Source organism: Drosophila sechellia, chromosome X, assembly GCF_004382195.2.
Source record: "Drosophila sechellia strain sech25 chromosome X, ASM438219v1, whole genome shotgun sequence".
In the NCBI taxonomy this organism is placed as follows: Eukaryota; Metazoa; Arthropoda; class Insecta; order Diptera; family Drosophilidae; genus Drosophila; species Drosophila sechellia.
The window spans coordinates 21,757,250-21,777,436 of NC_045954.1; the positions used below are offsets into that span (position 1 = coordinate 21,757,250).

At 43.2% G+C, this 20,187-nt stretch overlaps 3 protein-coding genes and 2 long non-coding RNA genes across 17 annotated transcripts; 2 read left to right on the plus strand and 3 right to left on the minus strand.

Annotated features, from left to right (window-relative positions):
• The first annotated feature begins 467 nt into the window (after positions 1-467).
• On the plus strand, positions 468-2,267 carry LOC116802314. 4 transcript variants are annotated; one of them, XR_004362679.1, is made up of 5 exons: positions 468-482; positions 554-995; positions 1,549-1,665; positions 1,723-2,058; positions 2,116-2,267. It is a non-coding gene; the product is annotated as an uncharacterized LOC116802314 (long non-coding RNA). The 4 variants fall into 4 exon arrangements; XR_004362680.1 differs by lacking the exon at positions 554-995; XR_004362678.1 differs by lacking the exons at positions 468-482; positions 554-995 and having other exon boundaries at positions 1,379-1,665.
• Positions 2,268-4,139: 1,872 nt separating this feature from the next.
• Positions 4,140-6,827, minus strand: LOC116802310 (double-stranded RNA-specific editase 1-like). Of its 4 annotated transcripts, XM_032726442.1 has the most exons (5): positions 6,699-6,791; positions 5,662-6,527; positions 5,198-5,549; positions 4,477-5,054; positions 4,140-4,424 (listed from the first exon to the last, which is right to left on the minus strand). In XM_032726442.1, the coding sequence occupies exons 3-5, from the start codon at positions 5,514-5,516 to the stop codon at positions 4,227-4,229; spliced, it is 1,095 nt and encodes a 364-aa protein (XP_032582333.1). In that variant the 5' UTR covers positions 5,517-5,549; positions 5,662-6,527; positions 6,699-6,791; the 3' UTR covers positions 4,140-4,226. The 4 variants fall into 4 exon arrangements, with proteins under 4 accessions (XP_032582333.1, XP_032582332.1, XP_032582331.1 ...); XM_032726441.1 differs by lacking the exon at positions 5,662-6,527 and having other exon boundaries at positions 5,198-5,504; positions 6,699-6,827; XM_032726440.1 differs by lacking the exon at positions 5,662-6,527 and having other exon boundaries at positions 6,699-6,826.
• An 801-nt stretch (positions 6,828-7,628) lies between these two features.
• Positions 7,629-9,428, plus strand: LOC116802315. 4 transcript variants are annotated; one of them, XR_004362684.1, is made up of 4 exons: positions 7,629-7,643; positions 8,710-8,826; positions 8,884-9,219; positions 9,277-9,428. It is a non-coding gene; the product is annotated as an uncharacterized LOC116802315 (long non-coding RNA). The 4 variants fall into 4 exon arrangements; XR_004362683.1 differs by lacking the exon at positions 7,629-7,643 and adding an exon at positions 7,673-8,156; XR_004362682.1 differs by lacking the exon at positions 7,629-7,643 and having other exon boundaries at positions 8,540-8,826.
• A 1,828-nt stretch (positions 9,429-11,256) lies between these two features.
• LOC116802311 (double-stranded RNA-specific editase 1-like) lies at positions 11,257-13,958 on the minus strand. Of its 4 annotated transcripts, XM_032726446.1 has the most exons (5): positions 13,824-13,931; positions 12,786-13,652; positions 12,322-12,673; positions 11,601-12,178; positions 11,257-11,548 (listed from the first exon to the last, which is right to left on the minus strand). In XM_032726446.1, exons 3-5 carry the CDS (start codon positions 12,638-12,640, stop codon positions 11,351-11,353), a joined length of 1,095 nt encoding a protein of 364 aa, XP_032582337.1. In that variant the 5' UTR covers positions 12,641-12,673; positions 12,786-13,652; positions 13,824-13,931; the 3' UTR covers positions 11,257-11,350. The 4 variants fall into 4 exon arrangements, with proteins under 4 accessions (XP_032582337.1, XP_032582336.1, XP_032582335.1 ...); XM_032726445.1 differs by lacking the exon at positions 12,786-13,652 and having other exon boundaries at positions 12,322-12,628; positions 13,824-13,958; XM_032726444.1 differs by lacking the exon at positions 12,786-13,652 and having other exon boundaries at positions 13,824-13,958.
• Positions 13,959-18,476: 4,518 nt separating this feature from the next.
• Positions 18,477-19,043, minus strand: LOC116802083. Its single transcript, XM_032725182.1, has 2 exons — positions 18,731-19,043; positions 18,477-18,679 (listed from the first exon to the last, which is right to left on the minus strand). Exons 1-2 carry the CDS (start codon positions 18,951-18,953, stop codon positions 18,477-18,479), a joined length of 426 nt encoding a protein of 141 aa, XP_032581073.1. The 5' UTR covers positions 18,954-19,043.
• Between the last annotated feature and the right edge of the window lie 1,144 nt (positions 19,044-20,187).

The following is a 20,187-nucleotide window of genomic DNA, read 5'->3' on the forward strand; positions in this document are numbered from 1 at the left end:
ATATTTTGTGACTGACTTACATTTGAATATAGTAAAAGAATAGTCTAAAACTCAAACCATAACCGCAACAAAATTATTAATTTAACGCACAAAATTTTTGTTATGATCGTGGTTTATTTTTTGACCACAAATGTATAGTACTTTTAAAATATTTAAGCTGAAGACCTGTGCATTTTAAGACACGACGAGTTAGAAAATGGCAATGCAATAACATATTAAATCGTTTTCATGACTTGCAAACACAATTTGGCAGTCCGCAGCGTGGGCAAAATCTATAAGGTTCCAATCAACGAAAAACAGAAAAGGTGTTCACACTGTTTTAACAAGAGTTTTGCGTTTCCTCAACCACAGCAATAGGAAAGTTTGCGGATTTATGAAAATGAACACCGAATTAGGTGAATTAACTATCTGGGTTGGGATTAATTGCCCAGTTTTAAATATTTTTCATATATTAAACAAATAGTATTATTCGTCAAAGTAAGGTAAGATACCTGTAACTCAGATAGTGGTAGTTCGATGAAGAATTTTCGACATTCTTTTTGCACATCTATAGAAAGTGCCAAGACAAATAATTTTCTGAAAAAAATGGGAACATTTTTGAAAAGTGTTGGCATGGCAGTTTTGGACAAACTGCTCTAGAATATGGAGCATAAGTCTCAACGCCCTGACTTTTTATAGTTCCTCAGATCTAGAAATTTATACGGACGGAAATGGACAAATCGCGGTTTTTATTATTTTACGAAAATTGAAGCAGTAGTCAACCTGCGCTGCATACAGGCTTAGTCCCAACTAGCACTTAAGGTTCGCGATGTTCCCAAGTTCATACAATCGGGCAGACGGACAAAAGACCATGGGAAAGCACGACTCGTTTTGTAATCATGGACTACAGAGAACTCATATACACCCACTTACAAAAAATCCAATTTAATTTTTCGCTGCTCAAGTCACAAAACTATTGACAATGAAGACAAACCCGGATCAAATAAAACCACAAGGTAACTATAGATTTTTGTTTACTTTGTAATATCTGAAACAAAATGATACAATTTTTATACCTTTTACTCGTAGAGCTATACTAGATTTGTTGAAAAGTATATAACAAGCAGAAGGAAGCGTTGCCGACTATATAAATTATATGTATTCTTGATCAGGATCAATAGCCGAGTCGATCAAGCCATGACCGTCTGTCCGTATGAACGTCGAGATCTCAGGAAATATAAAAGCTAGAAGGTTGAGATTCAGCATACAGATTTTAGAGACATAGATGTTGCGCAAGTTTATTTACAAACCGCATAAAACTACCACGCCCACACTTTTGAAAAATGTGTTGATTTTTTTTCACATTTGTATTAATCTTGTAAATTTGCAAGATCGATTTGCCTAATAACTTATTTTTGAACCATTTTTCGATATATTTTCATAATGTTATTAGTCTTCCATTATCCTAGAAAAACTATGAAATTTCGCGTTCGCATTCACACTAGCTGAGTAACGGGTATCTGATAGTTGGGCAACTCGACTATAGCATTCTCTCTTGTTTTATCTGAGGTCCACCCAAATAATACGCCTCTAAGAGAAGGAATTGAACAACATTGTAAATGAACCAACACCACCAAAAACGAAACAGGACGTAGAAGATTAATTGCCCTTCATACCTAAAATATTGTAAGTACAAAACAGGAAATCTTCTTAAAACTATAGTTCTTATAAACCTATATTTAGGGAAATGTAAAGCGACAGCTAACTGAGCTCGCCAACCGTTGAAATCCGACGAACATAGCGTAAGGCTCGTGTGGTTGTTTGAAGATATTCCAAGACGCACGCGCAAAGGTCCACCTGCTCCTTGTCGGTTATGTGGGTGGTGCTCTTGTCCTGGAATCTCAGCCTTATTTCATTGTGACGATTATCGATATGATTGCGTGCTACGAGCTTTCGCTCGATCCTCAACTGTGGTGAAGGATCATGTAATGCCCGTCCTTCCTTGGCCATTCTATACAGAAAATCCCAAAAAGTTATCATCCTGAATGGCCCCTCACAGGGAATACATCCTAGTCAGAGGTAAGCAAGTAGGGATTTTAATACATTACAAGAATATATATTTAAGCACGACTAAAGTTTTTTTACAGCTATTATACGGACGGAAGGATGATCTCCTTGGAAAATAATTAAATTAGACAAAATAGTTTTAGATTTAAGAAACTTATCAGACTTGCAACCCAAGAAATAATTAAAAATAAAATACATTGCTCTGGGCATAGAACACCATATACGCATGTATACAGTCGGCAGCCAAACACAAAACGAACAAAAATAAACATAGAAATAAGCGCTCTCATGTTATATAAATTGCAAGGACCAAAAATATTCTAGTTATTCTAGTGTCTTTGGTCTATGGCTTTACCCTACATACTGCCAACCATCCGGATGACAGACAACATCCTTGCTAGATCAAATATCTCTCATCGCCACTTTATCTCAAAATCATATCCAGGAAGTAACTATTCAGCTGACTGCAAGCAGAGGAAACTTTAATGTTGCCTTAATATACTGCCCTCCGACACTTAGATGAACAGTTGCCATTGCTGGGCAGTTCATCACACACAATTGGAGAAGCCACATGCTACCCCCACCGTGCAACTGCCTCTCCAAGTGCCATAGATTTTGGGATCTCCAATGGCTTTAGACAGCAACTAATCAGGGTGAAAGTGCTGACAGAACTGTTATCTGACCATCATCTGCCATTGATTGAAGACGCCGAATCATTTCGAAGTGTTAAAAAAATGCTGTCTCCACAAGCGAGAATTCGGATCTTTAAAGAACACATCGAGGCTACTGTAGAACTCAACATTTCCATTGACACTTTGCAGTAGGATGGAAGCGTACGTCGACTACTTCACATCGGCGATCATTGAAGCTGCAAGGCAGGCTACACCAAGTTGGTCTCACGGCCATAAGAAGGCCTGCCATTTTAAGCTTGGAGGCTAGGAACTTGTTTAGCCACAAAAGACGCCTCAGAAGACAATACACCACGACAGGAGATCCTAGCATTTACCAGCAATATTCATACTCCGACGCTCAGACACGCCCTATACCTTACCGCATGAAGTAATGATGCAACTAAAGGTTTTGTAGCCAAAAAAAAACCCTGGTTACTATGGCATAGACAACCGAACTGCGAAATTTCTATAACGTGCTTGCTCTTGGGAAAATATTTAATGCTATGCTAAGATTAGATAATTTTTCCAGGCAATGAAAACGTGCGCGCATTGTAATGATCCCCAAAGCTGGAAAGTCACCAACACAGATCGACTCATATCGCCCGATAATCCTGCTACCAACTTTCTCCAAAGTTTTTGAGAGAATTTTGCTTACCCGCTTGATGGAACTGCCGGAGGTAGGTAACACATCCCACAAGAACTAGCTTTGAACAGTCGGCGTATTTTTGGACGTGAAACAAGCGTTTGATAAGGTGTGGCATGAAGGTCTGCTATATAAATGAAAGATCCTCCGCTGATCGGCCCTTCGATGTTGCTGTACGAAACTGTCGGTCAAGCCTGAAACACATTCATGCAGGGGTTCCACAGGGAAGTGTGCTTGGACCCTTCCCGTATACCCTGTACACTGCTGACATGCCAACTCCCGTCAACGACACCGATGAAGCCTCCCCTGCTCAGCTGCTCCTGACCACCTAAACTGATGACACCGCCATGCTTGCGTCGCACTCATCCTTTCAATTCAGCCCAATGCAGTTCAGGAATGGCTGCATGCAATCGAGCGATGGACTGGTAAATGGGACAAATCCATTACATTCATATGGCATATGGCAGTTAAGGCTCCCTTAATAAAAGCCATATTAGGTCCAACACTGACCTACGCAATCCAAGTATGGAGTGTGCCTCCGGGACTCAGCTCAATGGGCTTGGAGTAATACAATCGCGAGCGGCACGACATGCATCTGGGCTACCCTGGTATGTGAGCAACCGAGTCATCGAAAAGGACTTAAAAGTTGTCCCACTGGGAGACCAAATAAACTTCCACAGCAGCCGATATGCTGACAGACTTAGCGCCCACCCGAACACGTTGGCGAATCTTGTCGACCCTATTTCCCTTACACGTAAGATAGCATAATCTCTCCACGGTACAATTGTATACATTATAATTAAGAGAGGCGTGTTGGCGAGGTGTGTTGCTGTCGGCAGTTGGAGTCTGCGGTTGGAGTTGGTGTCTTAAGCGGTGTCGCCGTAGGCGAAGTTTGTGCCGAACAGAGAGTTGCACACTTTCACGGCCACGTTGAGACGGGCGATCTTCTTGGATCTGCCGTGGGCGTGGAATTCCTGGTTGTCCACCGTGATTCCCAGATGCTGCATGCCGGTGGTATTGTCGCCAGATGACCCGTAGTCCGAGTAGCTGAGTCCCGGGCGCATCTGCAGGGGAATTGATTACTGACAGTGAATATAGTGAGGTGGGCTGGCCTACAATGCAAAGAATGGTCGCCGGGTGCATGGTCTCCCAGCCAGAGGGTAGCTCCGTACGCACTGGCGGCTTCTTTGGTTCCTTCGGCGCGGCGGGAACTGGAGTTCCGGCATCCCCTCCGGCCTGCTGGGCAGCATTGGCTGAAGGGTGCATCTCGGGTACGACATAGCCCTCGCGCTCCCACTCCGTGAACAGCTTGTAGATGGCAAACGAAGCCAGATTCAACATGGGCAGATCATCATCCGGTGCATCGGCCTCATCCTCGTTAGTGTCTATTGGCTCCGCACCTATCTCCACCTGGTGAATACGGGGAGGCTTAGGCGTCATCTTCGCAATTATAAAATCGCGCCAAGCCTTCTCGCAGGCCGCGTTCTTGGCTGTCATCTTTGAGGTACCCTTGCCCACGTACTGAGTCGAGTTCACAGTGACAACGGCCGTGAATCCCCCGTCGGTATTGATGTCGATGGTGAAATCGCTGATGGTCACGCCCTTAACCTCGTTGAGGGCCATCAGAGCGTTTTTGGGGAGCATGGACTTGCGCAGCTGGCGATTCCGTCGCAGCTTCTTGTCCCGAGTGCGTTCTACGATCGAGTTAAAAGACATATATGTTATTGTAAAAATGTTAAGTAATTTCCAGTCTGTCCTTTCATAAGAACTCTAGTGATTCGTGTGTGTGTGCGATAAAAGTCTGGGAAAACTGTTCACCAAAGAATTCCACGCTTACCAGACGACTTCTTCCGCTTTTGGAAGATCTTTTTAAATGGGATCTTGCCCCCGATGCCGCTGGCACTGGTATTGTCCTCTATAATGTCGACGGACGGTTCATCGTCGACAGAGATCGGCTCCTCCTTGATGATAACTGGCAAGGCCAGCTTCGAGGCGATGGCGTCCGCATCCGGATTTTGCTGTTGGACGGACGAGTTCGGCACTTGAACGGGGACAGGAGTCGATGGCTGCTGAACAGCCACCGGAGTGGCCGGTGTCGGATATGAAGCCACCGGAGGAGACTGCTGCTCCTGGACATTGGCGGCCTGCAACGGCATTTGGATCAAAGGCTTGACGGTGGCATTGGGATTCTGCGTTTGCGAAATAGTTAACCGATTAGTTAGCAAAGGCAACGGGCTGGTCCAGTGGGTCGACAGAAAAGCGACTCGCTGGCCAACGGAAACCATCAAGTCGTCAAGTTACCCGGAAGCGTCAGGGTGGTCGGCTGGTCAACTTAAAACCATAGTTCAGGAAATAGCCATGGCCATTCCTGCGACCCAAGTGCCCCGAAACGAAGCTCTGCACCAGCGGAGCCACCTGCCCAGCGACTGTGGATCTAGGGTAGGGTAACAATTCCCTCATTCATTTTAAGGGGTTAAAAACACCAAAGTCCGATTAACAAATAATTGCAGTCTTATGGTGAGTTAATTTTTCGCTAATGTATTCTGTTGCAGCGAGGTTCGAGAAAATCAAATTCTAATTCTAATACAATTTTCTCCGATATGCAAAAATAGAGTAATTTTTAATGACTAGTGCTCCATTAGTTACACAATTCTAAAATAAGTTAAATTTTTTCTTTCTATTTTAGTAAGAAACAAATCAAACACGAATTCATTTTGGACTTGGAATAGTATAGTTATGGGGATCCTTCGGTCATCGGCTGAGCTCATGGTCGCCGGCTCGTTTCGGGCACTTTCGGTGGAGTGAATGGGGATTGCTATCTGACGCAAAACTAATAATTTTAGTTACAATTTTGGGTGAATCCATTTTCAGTAGCCATAAAAGTTAGCGATAACCGCAAGTCCAGCGTGAAACTATCGCAGTGCTAGCCATCTCTGGTTGATCGAAAGCACGAACGGAGTGGAATGAGTGCAATGACCAAATGGGTGGGATACAAATGCAATGGAAGAGGGAAAGCTGGGGGTGGGCTGGAGGGTGCATTGTGGATGCTGGTGGAATTCGGACAACGATCTGCAGTGCAGACTCTGCACTTTCGATTAACCCGCTTTTAGTGGCTATTGCAAATGAGTTCACAATTGTAATGAATACACACACTTTCACTTTGTGCGCTGCAAATTATAGAAATAAAATCGAAAACTTTGTTATTTCACAAATCAAATATGGATGAGTCCAACAATGGTTTTTGTTTTCGTGATCTATTTTCACTAGGGACACATCTCTTCACAGGGAAGTTTAAACTCACACTCCTGCACACACTTGGAAAAAATGCAGATTCTTACGTAAATGCCTCCAAAGACAAATGGCTTGTTGTTTGCCGTGAGTGGACGAAGTTTTCCCTCCATCTTGATTTTTTCCTTTTTGTAATTTAATTTTTCACTGTTCAAATCACAGAGATAAGCTTACTGCGCTGACGGGAAAAACCTAAATAGGGATGTAATGCATATATCAGAATATATCGATATTTGTTTCACATATTTTGAAAATAGATTCTTGTATTAAATATATTAGAGACATTTCACACTGGCCATAGTAATATAACCAAGTGAAGGGATAGAAAGACGGCGGAAAATGAGCGCAGACAACTGATTTTTTTCTAAAATAATTAACAATAATATAAAAATAACACGAAGATGCCTATTTGAAGTGTCTAAAAATTAATGCGAAAATTAAAAATTGCAACAGTATTTCTGTATTTCTTGAGAAATTTATAGCTTTTAGAGCGTGTGCATGTTAATTCCCTCAATATTTTGTGACTGACTTACATTTGAATATAGTAAAAGAATAGTCTAAAACTCAAACCATAACCGCAACAAAATTATTAATTTAACGCACAAAATTTTTGTTATGATCGTGGTTTATTTTTTGACCACAAATGTATAGTACTTTTAAAATATTTAAGCTGAAGACCTGTGCATTTTAAGACACGACGAGTTAGAAAATGGTAATGCAATAACATATTAAATCGTTTTCATGACTTGCAAACACAATTTGGCAGTCCGCAGCGTGGGCAAAATCTATAAGGTTCCAATCAACGAAAAACAGAAAAGGTGTTCACACTGTTTTAACAAGAGTTTTGCGTTTCCTCAACCACAGCAATAGGAAAGTTTGCGGATTTATGAAAATGAACACCGAATTAGGTGAATTAACTATCTGGGTTGGGATTAATTGCCCAGTTTTAAATATTTTTCATATATTAAACAAATAGTATTATTCGTCAAAGTAAGGTAAGATACCTGTAACTCAGATAGTGGTAGTTCGATGGAGAATTTTCGACATTCTTTTTGCACATCTATAGAAAGTGCCAAGACAAATAATTTTCTGAAAAAAATGGGAACATTTTTGAAAAGTGTTGGCATGGCAGTTTTGGACAAACTGCTCTAGAATATGGAGCATAAGTCTCAACGCCCTGACTTTTTATAGTTCCTCAGATCTAGAAATTTATACGGACGGAAATGGACAAATCGCGGTTTTTATTATTTTACGAAAATTGAAGCAGTAGTCAACCTGCGCTGCATACAGGCTTAGTCCCAACTAGCACTTAAGGTTCGCGATGTTCCCAAGTTCATACAATCGGGCAGACGGACAAAAGACCATGGGAAAGCACGACTCGTTTTGTAATCATGGACTACAGAGAACTCATATACACCCACTTACAAAAAATCCAATTTAATTTTTCGCTGCTCAAGTCACAAAACTATTGACAATGAAGACAAACCCGGATCAAATAAAACCACAAGGTAACTATAGATTTTTGTTTACTTTGTAATATCTGAAACAAAATGATACAATTTTTATACCTTTTACTCGTAGAGCTATACTAGATTTGTTGAAAAGTATATAACAAGCAGAAGGAAGCGTTGCCGACTATATAAATTATATGTATTCTTGATCAAGATCAATAGCCGAGTCGATCAAGCCATGACCGTCTGTCCGTATGAACGTCGAGATCTCAGGAAATATAAAAGCTAGAAGGTTGAGATTCAGCATACAGATTTTAGAGACATAGATGTTGCGCAAGTTTATTTACAAACCGCATAAAACTACCACGCCCACACTTTTGAAAAATGTGTTGATTTTTTTTCACATTTGTATTAATCTTGTAAATTTGCAAGATCGATTTGCCTAATAACTTATTTTTGAACCATTTTTCGATATATTTTCATAATGTTATTAGTCTTCCATTATCCTAGAAAAACTATGAAATTTCGCGTTCGCATTCACACTAGCTGAGTAACGGGTATCTGATAGTTGGGCAACTCGACTATAGCATTCTCTCTTGTTTTATCTGAGGTCCACCCAAATAATACGCCTCTAAGAGAAGGAATTGAACAACATTGTAAATGAACCAACACCACCAAAAACGAAACAGGACGTAGAAGATTAATTGCCCTTCATACCTAAAATATTGTAAGTACAAAACAGGAAATCTTCTTAAAAATATAGTTCTTATAAACCTATATTTAGGGAAATGTAAAGCGACAGCTAACTGAGCTCGCCAACCGTTGAAATCCGACGAACATAGCGTAAGGCTCGTGTGGTTGTTTGAAGATATTCCAAGACGCACGCGCAAAGGTCCACCTGCTCCTTGTCGGTTATGTGGGTGGTGCTCTTGTCCTGGAATCTCAGCCTTATTTCATTGTGACGATTATCGATATGATTGCGTGCTATGAGCTTTCGCTCGATCCTCAACTGTGGTGAAGGATCATGTAATGCCCGTCCTTCCTTGGCCATTCTATACAGAAAATCCCAAAAAGTTATCATCCTGAATGGCCCCTCACAGGGAATACATCCTAGTCAGAGGTAAGCAAGTAGGGATTTTAATACATTACAAGAATATATATTTAAGCACGACTAAAGTTTTTTTACAGCTATTATACGGACGGAAGGATGATCTCCTTGGAAAATAATTAAATTAGACAAAATAGTTTTAGATTTAAGAAACTTATCAGACTTGCAACCCAAGAAATAATTAAAAATAAAATACATTGCTCTGGGCATAGAACACCATATACGCATGTATACAGTCGGCAGCCAAACACAAAACGAACAAAAATAAACATAGAAATAAGCGCTCTCATGTTATATAAATTGCAAGGACCAAAATATTCTAGTTATTCTAGTGTCTTTGGTCTATGGCTTTACCCTACATACTGCCAACCATCCGGATGACAGACAACATCCTTGCTAGATCAAATATCTCTCATCGCCACTTTATCTCAAAATCATATCCAGGAAGTAACTATTCAGCTGACTGCAAGCAGAGGAAACTTTAATGTTGCCTTAATATACTGCCCTCCGACACTTAGATGAACAGTTGCCATTGCTGGGCAGTTCATCACACACAATTGGAGAAGCCACATGCTACCCCCACCGTGCAACTGCCTCTCCAAGTGCCATAGATTTTGGGATCTCCAATGGCTTTAGACAGCAACTAATCAGGGTGAAAGTGCTGACAGAACTGTTATCTGACCATCATCTGCCATTGATTGAAGACGCCGAATCATTTCGAAGTGTTAAAAAAATGCTGTCTCCACAAGCGAGAATTCGGATCTTTAAAGAACACATCGAGGCTACTGTAGAACTCAACATTTCCATTGACACTTTGCAGTAGGATGGAAGCGTACGTCGACTACTTCACATCGGCGATCATTGAAGCTGCAAGGCAGGCTACACCAAGTTGGTCTCACGGCCATAAGAAGGCCTGCCATTTTAAGCTTGGAGGCTAGGGACTTGCATAGCCACAAAAGACGCCTCAGAAGACAATACACCACGACAGGAGATCCTAGCATTTACCAGCAATATTCACACTCCGACGCTCAGACACGCCCTATACCTTACCGCATGAAGTAATGATGCAACTAAAGGTTTTGTAGCCAAAAAAAACCCTGGTTATATAACGTGCTTGCTCTTGGGAAAATATTTAACGCTATGCTAAGATTAGATAATTTTTCCAGGCAATGAAAACGTGCGCGCATTGTAATGATCCCCAAAGCTGGAAAGTCACCAACACAGATCGACTCATATCGCCCGATAATCCTGCTACCAACTTTCTCCAAAGTTTTTGAGAGAATTTTGCTTACCCGCTTGATGGAACTGCCGGAGGTAGGTAACACATCCCACAAGAACTAGCTTTGAACAGTCGGCGTATTTTTGGACGTGAAACAAGCGTTTGATAAGGTGTGGCATGAAGGTCTGCTATATAAATGAAAGATCCTCCGCTGATCGGCCCTTCGGTGTTGCTGTACGAAACTGTCGGTCAAGCCTGAAACACATTCATGCAGGGGTTCCACAGGGAAGTGTGCTTGGACCCTTCCCGTATACCCTGTACACTGCTGACATGCCAACTCCCAACGACACCGATGAAGCCTCCCCTGCTCAGCTGCTCCTGGCCACCTACACTGATGACACCGCCATGCTTGCGTCGCACTCATCCTTTCAATTCAGCCCAATGCAGTTCAGGAATGGCTGCATGCAATCGAGCGATGGACTAGTAAATGGGACAAATCCATTACATTCATATGGCATATGGCAGTTAAGGCTCCCTTAATAAAAGCCATATTAGGTCCAACACTGACCTACGCAATCCAAGTATGGAGTGTGCCTCCGGGACTCAGCTCAATGGGCTTGGAGTAATACAATCGCGAGCGGCACGACATGCATCTGGGCTACCCTGGTATGTGAGCAACCGAGTCATCGAAAAGGACTTAAAAGTTGTCCCACTGGGAGACCAAATGAACTTCCACAGCAGCCGATATGCTGACAGACTTAGCGCCCACCCGAACACGTTGGCGAATCTTGTCGACCCTATTTCCCTTACACGTAAGATAGCATAATCTCTCCACGGTACAATTGTATACATTATAATTAAGAGAGGCGTGTTGGCGAGGTGTGTTGCTGTCGGCAGTTGGAGTCTGCGGTTGGAGTTGGTGTCTTAAGCGGTGTCGCCGTAGGCGAAGTTTGTGCCGAACAGAGAGTTGCACACTTTCACGGCCACGTTGAGACGGGCGATCTTCTTGGATCTGCCGTGGGCGTGGAATTCCTGGTTGTCCACCGTGATTCCCAGATGCTGCATGCCGGTGGTATTGTCGCCAGATGACCCGTAGTCCGAGTAGCTGAGTCCCGGGCGCATCTGCAGGGGAATTGATTACTGACAGTGAATATAGTGAGGTGGGCTGGCCTACAATGCAAAGAATGGTCGCCGGGTGCATGGTCTCCCAGCCAGAGGGTAGCTCCGTACGCACTGGCGGCTTCTTTGGTTCCTTCGGCGCGGCGGGAACTGGAGTTCCGGCATCCCCTCCGGCCTGCTGGGCAGCATTGGCCGAAGGGTGCATCTCGGGTACGACATAGCCCTCGCGCTCCCACTCCGTGAACAGCTTGTAGATGGCAAACGAAGCCAGATTCAACATGGGCAGATCATCATCCGGTGCATCGGCCTCATCCTCGTTAGTGTCTATTGGCTCCGCACCTATCTCCACCTGGTGAATACGGGGAGGCTTAGGCGTCATCTTCGCAATTATAAAATCGCGCCAAGCCTTCTCGCAGGCCGCGTTCTTGGCTGTCATCTTTGAGGTACCCTTGCCCACGTACTGAGTCGAGTTCACAGTGACAACGGCCGTGAATCCCCCGTCGGTATTGATGTCGATGGTGAAATCGCTGATGGTCACGCCCTTAACCTCGTTGAGGGCCATCAGAGCGTTTTTGGGGAGCATGGACTTGCGCAGCTGGCGATTCCGTCGCAGCTTCTTGTCCCGAGTGCGTTCTACGACCGAGTTAAAAGACATATATGTTATTGTAAAAATGTTAAGTAATTTCCAGTCTGTCCTTTCATAAGAACTCTAGTGATTCGTGTGTGTGTGCGATAAAAGTCTGGGAAAACTGTTCACCAAAGAATTCCACGCTTACCAGACGACTTCTTCCGCTTTTGGAAGATCTTTTTAAATGGGATCTTGCCCCCGATGCCGCTGGCACTGGTATTGTCCTCTATAATGTCGACGGACGGTTCATCGTCGACAGAGATCAGCTCCTCCTTGATGATAACTGGCAAGGCCAGCTTCGAGGCGATGGCGTCCGCATCCGGATTTTGCTGTTGGACGGACGAGTTCGGCACTTGAACGGGGACAAGAGTCGATGGCTGCTGAACAGCCACCGGAGTGGCCGGTGTCGGATATGAAGCCACCGGAGGAGACTGCTGCTCCTGGACATTGGCGGCCTGCAACGGCATTTGGATCAAAGGCTTGACGGTGGCATTGGGATTCTGCGTTTGCGAAAGAGTTAACCGATTAGTTAGCAAAGGCAACGGGCTGGTCCAGTGGGTCGACAGAAAAGCGACTCGCTGGCCAACGGAAACCATCAAGTCGTCAAGTTACCCGGAAGCGTCAGGGTGGTCGGCTGGTCAACTTAAAACCATAGTTCAGGAAATAGCCATGGTCATTCCTGCGACCCAAGTGCCCCGAAACGAAGCTCTGCACCAGCGGAGCCACCTGCCCAGCGACTGTGGATCTAGGGTAGGGTAACAATTCCCTCATTCATTTTAAGGGGTTAAAAACACCAAAGTCCGATTAACAAATAAATGCAGTCTTATGGTGAGTTAATTTTTCGCTAATGTATTCTGTTGCAGCGAGGTTCGAGAAAATCAAATTCTAATTCTAATACAATTTTCTCCGATATGCAAAAATAGAGTAATTTTTAATGACTAGTGCTCCATAAGTTACACAATTCTAAAATAAGTTAAATTTTTTCTTTCTATTTTAGTAAGAAACAAATCAAACACGAATTCATTTTGGACTTGGAATAGTATAGTTATGGGGATCCTTCGGTCATCGGCTGAGCTCATGGTCGCCGGCTCGTTTCGGGCACTTTCGGTGGAGTGAATGGGGATTGCTATCTGACGCAAAACTAATAATTTTAGTTACAATTTTGGGTGAATCCATTTTCAGTAGCCATAAAAGTTAGCGATAACCGCAAGTCCAGCGTGAAACTATCGCAGTGCTAGCCATCTCTGGTTGATCGAAAGCACGAACGGGAGTGGAATGAGTGCAATGACCAAATGGGTGGGATACAAATGCAATGGAAGAGGGAAAGCTGGGGGTGGGCTGGAGGGTGCATTGTGGATGCTGGTGGAATTCGGACAACGATCTGCAGTGCAGACTCTGCACTTTCGATTAACCCGCTTTTAGTGGCTATTGCAAATGAGTTCACAATTGTAATGAATACACACACTTTCACTTTGTGCGCTGCAAATTATAGAAATAAAATCGAAAACTTTGTTATTTCACAAATCAAATATGGATGAGTCCAACAATGGTTTTTGTTTTCGTGATCTATTTTCACTAGGGACACATCTCTTCACAGGGAAGTTTAAACTCACACTCCTGCACACACTTGGAAAAAATGCAGATTCTTACGTAAATGCCTCCAAAGACAAATGGCTTGTTGTTTGCCGTGAGTGGACGAAGTTTTCCCTCCATCTTGATTTTTTCCTTTTTGTAATTTAATTTTTCACTGTTCAAATCACAGAGATAAGCTTACTGCGCTGACGGGAAAAACCTAAATAGGGATGTAATGCATATATCAGAATATATCGATATTTGTTTCACATATTTTGAAAATAGATTCTTGTATTAAATATATTAGAGACATTTCACACTGGTCATAGTAATATAACCAAGTGAAGGGATAGAAAGACGGCGGAAAATGAGCGCAGACAACTGATTTTTTTCTAAAATAATTAACAATAACATAAAAATAACACGAAGATGCCTATTTGAAGTGTCTAAAAATTAATGCGAAAATTAAAAATTGCAACAGTATTTCTGTATTTCTTGAGAAATTTATAGCTTTTAGAGCGTGTGCATGTTAATTCCCTCAATATTTTGTGACTGACTTACATTTGAATATAGTAAAAGAATAGTCTAAAACTCAAACCATAACCGCAACAATATTTTAAATTTAACGCACAAAATTTTTGTTATGATCGTGGTTTATTTTTGACCACAAATGTATAGTACTTTTAAAATATTTAAGCTGAAGACCTGTGCATTTTAAGACACGACGAGTTAGAAAATGGCAATGCAATAACATATTAAATCGTTTCATGACTTGCAAACACAATTTGGCAGTCCGCAGCGTGGGCAAAATCTATAAGGTTCCAATCAACGAAAAACAGAAAAGGTGTTCACACTGTTTTAACAAGAGTTTTGCGTTTCCTCAACCACAGCAATAGGAAAGTTTGCGGATTTATGAAAATGAACACCGAATTAAGTGAATTAACTATCTGGGTTGGGATTAATCGCCCAGTTTTAAATATTTTCATATATTAAACAAATATTATTATTCGTCAAACTAAGGTAAGATACCTGTAACTCAGATAGTGGTAGTTCGATGGAGAATCTTCGACATTCTTTTTGCACATCTATAGAAAGTGCCAAGACAAATAATTTTCTGAAAAAAATGGGAACATTTTTGAAAAGTGTTGGCATGGCAGTTTTGGACAAACTGCTCTAGAATATGGAGCATAAGTCTCAACGCCCTGACTTTTTATAGTTCCTCAGATCTAGAAATTTATACGGACGGAAATGGACAAATCGCGGTTTTATTATTTTACGAAAATTGAAGCAGTAGTCAACCTGCGCTGCATACAGGCTTAGTCCCAACTAGCACTTAAGGTTCGCGATGTTCCCAAGTTCATACAATCGGGCAGACGGACAAAAGACCATGGGAAAGCACGACTCGTTTGTAATCATGGACTACAGAGAACTCATATACACCCACTTACAAAAAATCCAATTTAATTTTTCGCTGCTCAAGTCACAAAACTATTGACAATGAAGACAAACCCGGATCAAATAAAACCACAAGGTAACTATAGATTTATGTTTACATTGTAATATCTGAAACAAAATGATACAATTTTTATACCTTTTACTCGTAGAGCTATACTAGATTTGTTGAAAAGTATATAACAAGCAGAAGGAAGCGTTGCCGACTATATAAATTATATGTATTCTTGATCAGGATCAATAGCCGAGTCGATCAAGCCATGACCGTCTGTCCGTATGAACGTCGAGATCTCAGAAAATAAAAGCTAGAAGGTTGAGATTCAGCCATACAGATTTAGAGACATAGATGTTGCGCAAGTTTATTTACAAACCGCATAAAACTACCACGCCCACACTTTTGAAAAATGTGTTGATTTTTTTTCACATTTGTATTAATCTTGTAAATTTGCAAGATCGATTTGCCTAATAACTTATTTTTGAACCATTTTTCGATATATTTTCATAATGTTATTAGTCTTCCATTATCCTAGAAAAACTATGAAATTTCGCGTTCGCATTCACACTAGCTGAGTAACGGGTATCTGATATTGGGCAACTCGACCTATAGCATTCTCTTTGTTTTATCTGAGGTCCACCAAATAATACGCCTCTAAGAGAAGGAATTGAACAACATTGTAAATGAACCAACACCACCAAAAACGACAGGACGTAGAAGATTAATTGCCCTTCATACCTAAAATATGTAAGTACAAAACAGGAAATCTTCTTAAAAATATAGTTCTTATAAACCTATATTAGGGAAATGTAAAGCGACAGCTAACTGAGCTCGCCAACCGTTGAAATCCGACGAACATAGCGTAAGGCTCGTGTGGTTGTTTGAAGATATTCCAAGACGCACGCGCAAAGGTCCACCTGCTCCTTGTCGGTTATGTGGGTGGTGCTCTTGGTCCTGGAATCTCAGCCTTATTTCATGTGACGATTATCGATATGATTGCGTGCTACGAGCTTTCGCTCGATCCTCAACTGTGTGAAGGATCATGTAATGCCCGTCTTCCTTGGCCATTCTATACAGAAAATCCCAAAAAGTTATCATCCTGAATGGCCCTCACAGGGAATACATCCTAGTCAGAGGTAAACAAGTAGGGATTTTAATACATTACAAGAATATATATTTAAGCGCGACTAAAGTTTTTTTACAGCTATTATACGGACGAGGATGATCTCCTTGGAAAATAATTAAATTAGACAAAATAGTTTTAGATTTAAGAAACTTATCAGACTTGCAACCCAAGAAATAATTAAAAATAAAATACATTGCTCTGGGCATAGAACACCATATACGCATGTATACAGTCGGCAGCCAACACAAACGAACAAAAATAAACATAGAAATAAGCGCTCTCATGTTATATAAATTGCAAGACCAAAAATATTCTAGTTATTCTAGTGTCTTTGGTCTATGGCTTTACCCTACATACTGCCAACCATCCCGGATGACAGACAACATCCTTGCTAGATCAAATATCTCTCATCGCCACTTTATCTCAAAATCATATCCAGGAAGTAACTATTCAGCTGACTGCAAGCAGAGGAAACTTTAATGTTGCCTTAATATACTGCCCTCCGACACTTAGATGAACAGTTGCCATTGCTGGGCAGTTCATCACACACATTGGAGAAGCCACATGCTACCCCCACCGTGCAACTGCCTCTCCAAGTGCCATAGATTTGGGATCTCCAATGCTTTAGACAGCAACTAATCAGGGTGAAAGTGCTGACAGAACTGTTATCTGACCATCATCTGCCATTGATTGAAGACGCCCAATCATTTCGAAGTGTTAAAAAAATGCTGTCTCCACAAGCGAGAATTCGGATCTTAAAGAACACATCGAGGCTACTGTAGAACTCAACATTTCCATTGACACTTTGCAGTAGGATGGAAAGCGTACGTCGACTACTTCACATCGGCGATCATTGAAGCTGCAAGGCAGGCTACACCAAGTTGGTCTCACGGCCATAAGAAGGCCTGCCATTTAAGCTTGGAGGCTAGGGACTTGTTTAGCCACAAAAGACGCCTCAGAAGACAATACACCACGACAGGAGATCCTAGCATTTACCAGCAATATTCATACTCGACGCTCAGACACGCCCTATACCTTACCGCATGAAGTAATGATGCAACTAAAGGTTTGTAGCCAAAAAAAAACCCTGGTTACTATGGCATAGACAACCGAACTGCGAAATTTCTATAACGTGCTTGCTCTTGGAAAATATTTAATGCATGCTAAGATTAGATAATTTTTCCAGCAATGAAAACGTGGCGCGCATTGTAATGATCCCCAAAGCTGGAAAGTCACCAACAACAGATCGACTCATATCGCCCGATAATCCTGCTACCAACTTTATCCAAAGTTTTTGAGAGAATTTTGCTTACCCGCTTGATGGAACTGCCGGAGGTAGGTAACACATCCCACAAGAACTAGCTTTGAACAGTCGGCGTATTTTGGACGTGAAACAAGCGTTTGATAAGGTGTGGCATGAAGAGGTCTCTATATAAATGAAAGATCCTCCGCTGATCGGCCTTCGTGTGTTGCTGTACGAAACTGTCGGTCAAGCCTGAAACACATTCATGCAGGGGTTCCACAGGGAAGTGTGCTTGGACCCTTCCCGTAACCCTGTACACTGCTGACATGCCAACTCCAACGACACGATGAAGCCTCCCTGCTCAGCTGCTCCTGGCCACCTACACTGATGACACCGGCCATGCTTGCGTCGCACTCATCCTTTCAATTCAGCCCCATGCAGTTCAGGAATGGCTGCATGCAATCGAGCGATGGACTAGTAAATGGGACAAATTCCATACATTCATATGGCATATGGCAGTTAAGGCTCCCTTAATAAAGCCATATTAGGTCCAACACTGACCTACGCAATCCAAGTATGGAGTGTGCCTCCGGGACTCAGCTCAATGGGCTGGAGTAATACAATCGCGGAGCGGCACGACATGCATCTGGGCTACCCTGGTATGTGAGCAACCGAGTCATCGAAAAGGACTTAAAAGTTGTCCCACTGGGAGACCAAATGAACTTCCACAGCAGCCGATATGCTGACAGACTTAGCGCCCCACCCTAACAGTGGCGAATCTTTGTCGACCCTATTTCCTTACACGTAAGATAGCATAATCTCTCCACGGTACAATTGTATACATTATAATTAAGAGAGGCGTGTTGGGGAGGTGTGTTGCTGTCGCAGTTGGAGTCTGCGGTTGGAGTTGGTGTCTTAAGCGGTGTCGCCGTAGGCGAAGTTTGTGCCGAACAGAGAGTTGCACACTTTCACGCCACTGTTGAGACGGGCGATCTTCTTGGATCTGCCGGTGGGCGGTGGAAATTCCTGGTTGTCCACCGGTGATTCCCAGATGCTTATGCCCGGGTGGTATTGTCGCCAGATGACCCGTAGTCCGAGTAGCTGAGTCCCGGGCGCATCTGCAGGGAATTGATTACTGACAGTGAATATAGTGAGGTGGGCTGGCCTACAATGCAAAGAATGGTCGCCGGGTGCATGGTCTCCCAGCCAGAGGGTAGCTCCGTACGCACTGGCGCTTCTTTGGTTCCTTCGGCGCGGCGGGAACTGGAGTTCCGGCATCCCCTCCGGCCTGCTGGGCAGCATTGGCCGAAGGGTGCATCTCGGGTACGACATAGCCCTCGCGCTCCCACTCCGTGACAGCTTGTAGATGGCAAACGAAGCCAGATTCAACATGGGCAGATCATCATCCGGTGCATCGGCCTCATCCTCGTTAGTGTCTATTGGCTCCGCACCTAACTCCACCTGGTGAATACGGGGAGGGCTTAGGCGTCATCTTCGCAATTATAAATCGCGCTAAGCCTTCTCGCAGGCCGCGTTCTTGGCTGTCATCTTTGAGGTACCCTTGCCTCGTACTGATTGGAGTTCACAGTGACAACGGCCGTGAATCCCCCGTCGGTATTGCTGTCGATGGTGAAATCGCTGATGGTCACGCCCTTAACCTCGTGAGGCCATCAGAGCGTTCTTGGGAGCATGGACTTGCGCAGCTGGCGTTCTGTCGCAGCTTCTTGTCCCGAGTGCGTTCTACGATCGAGTTAAAAGACATAATGTTATTGTATAAATGTTAAGTAATTTCCAGTCTGTCCTTTATAAGAACTCTAGTGATTCGTGTGTGTGTGTGAATAAAAGTCTGGGAAAACTGATCACCAAAGAATTCCACGCTTACCAGACGACTTCTTGCGCTTTTGGAAATCTTTTTAAATGGATCTTGCCCCCGATGCAGCTGGCACTGGTACTGGCACTGGTATTGTCCTCTATAATGTCGACGGACGGTTCATCGTCGACAGAGATCGGCTCCTCCTTGATAAACTGGCAAGGCCAGCTTCGAGGCGATGGCGTCCGCATCCGGATTTGCTGTTGGACGGACAGTTCGGCACTTGAACGGGGACAGGAGTCGATGCCTGCTGAACAGCCACCGGAGTGGCCGGTGTCGGATATGAGCCACCGGAGGAGACTGCTGCTCCTGGACATTGGCGGCCTGCAACGGCATTTGGATCAAAGGCTTGACGGTGGCATTGGGATTCTGCGTTTGCGAAAGAGTTAACCGATTAGTTAGCAAAGGCAACGGGCTGGTCCAGTGGGTCGACAGAAAAGCGACTCGCTGGCCAACGGAAACCATCAAGTCGTCAAGTTACCCGGAAGCGTCAGGGTGGTCGGCTGGTCAACTTAAAACCATAGTTCAGGAAATAGCCATGGCCATTCCTGCGACCCAAGTGCCCCGAAACGAAGCTCTGCACCAGCGGAGCCACCTGCCCAGCGACTGTGGATCTAGGTAGGGTAACAATTCCCTCATTCATTTTAAGGGGTTAAAAACACCAAAGTCCGATTAACAAATAAATGCAGTCTTATGGTGAGTTAATTTTTCGCTAATGTATTCTGTTGCAGCGAGGTTCGAGAAAATCAAATTCTA

What these genes read in the sequence shown, in the direction of transcription:
- LOC116802083 (XM_032725182.1), bottom strand. Translation starts at nt 18,953, where the DNA reads ATGTTGAATCTGGCTTCGTTTGCCATCTACAAGCTGTCACGGAGTGGG. An exon ending in CGGCGACCATTCTTTGCATT is followed by an intron (nt 18,680 to 18,730) that starts GTAGGCCAGCCC and finishes AATTCCCTGCAG; the next exon opens with ATGCGCCCGGGACTCAGCTA.
- LOC116802310 (XM_032726439.1), bottom strand. Translation starts at nt 5,645, where the DNA reads ATGGTTTCCGTTGGCCAGCGAGTCGCTTTTCTGTCGACCCACTGGACC. An exon ending in AAAGCGGAAGAAGTCGTCTG is followed by an intron (nt 5,055 to 5,197) that starts GTAAGCGTGGAA and finishes ACTCGATCGTAG; the next exon opens with AACGCACTCGGGACAAGAAG. An exon ending in CGGCGACCATTCTTTGCATT is followed by an intron (nt 4,425 to 4,476) that starts GTAGGCCAGCCC and finishes ATTCCCCTGCAG; the next exon opens with ATGCGCCCGGGACTCAGCTA.
- LOC116802311 (XM_032726443.1), bottom strand. Translation starts at nt 12,769, where the DNA reads ATGGTTTCCGTTGGCCAGCGAGTCGCTTTTCTGTCGACCCACTGGACC. An exon ending in AAAGCGGAAGAAGTCGTCTG is followed by an intron (nt 12,179 to 12,321) that starts GTAAGCGTGGAA and finishes ACTCGGTCGTAG; the next exon opens with AACGCACTCGGGACAAGAAG. An exon ending in CGGCGACCATTCTTTGCATT is followed by an intron (nt 11,549 to 11,600) that starts GTAGGCCAGCCC and finishes ATTCCCCTGCAG; the next exon opens with ATGCGCCCGGGACTCAGCTA.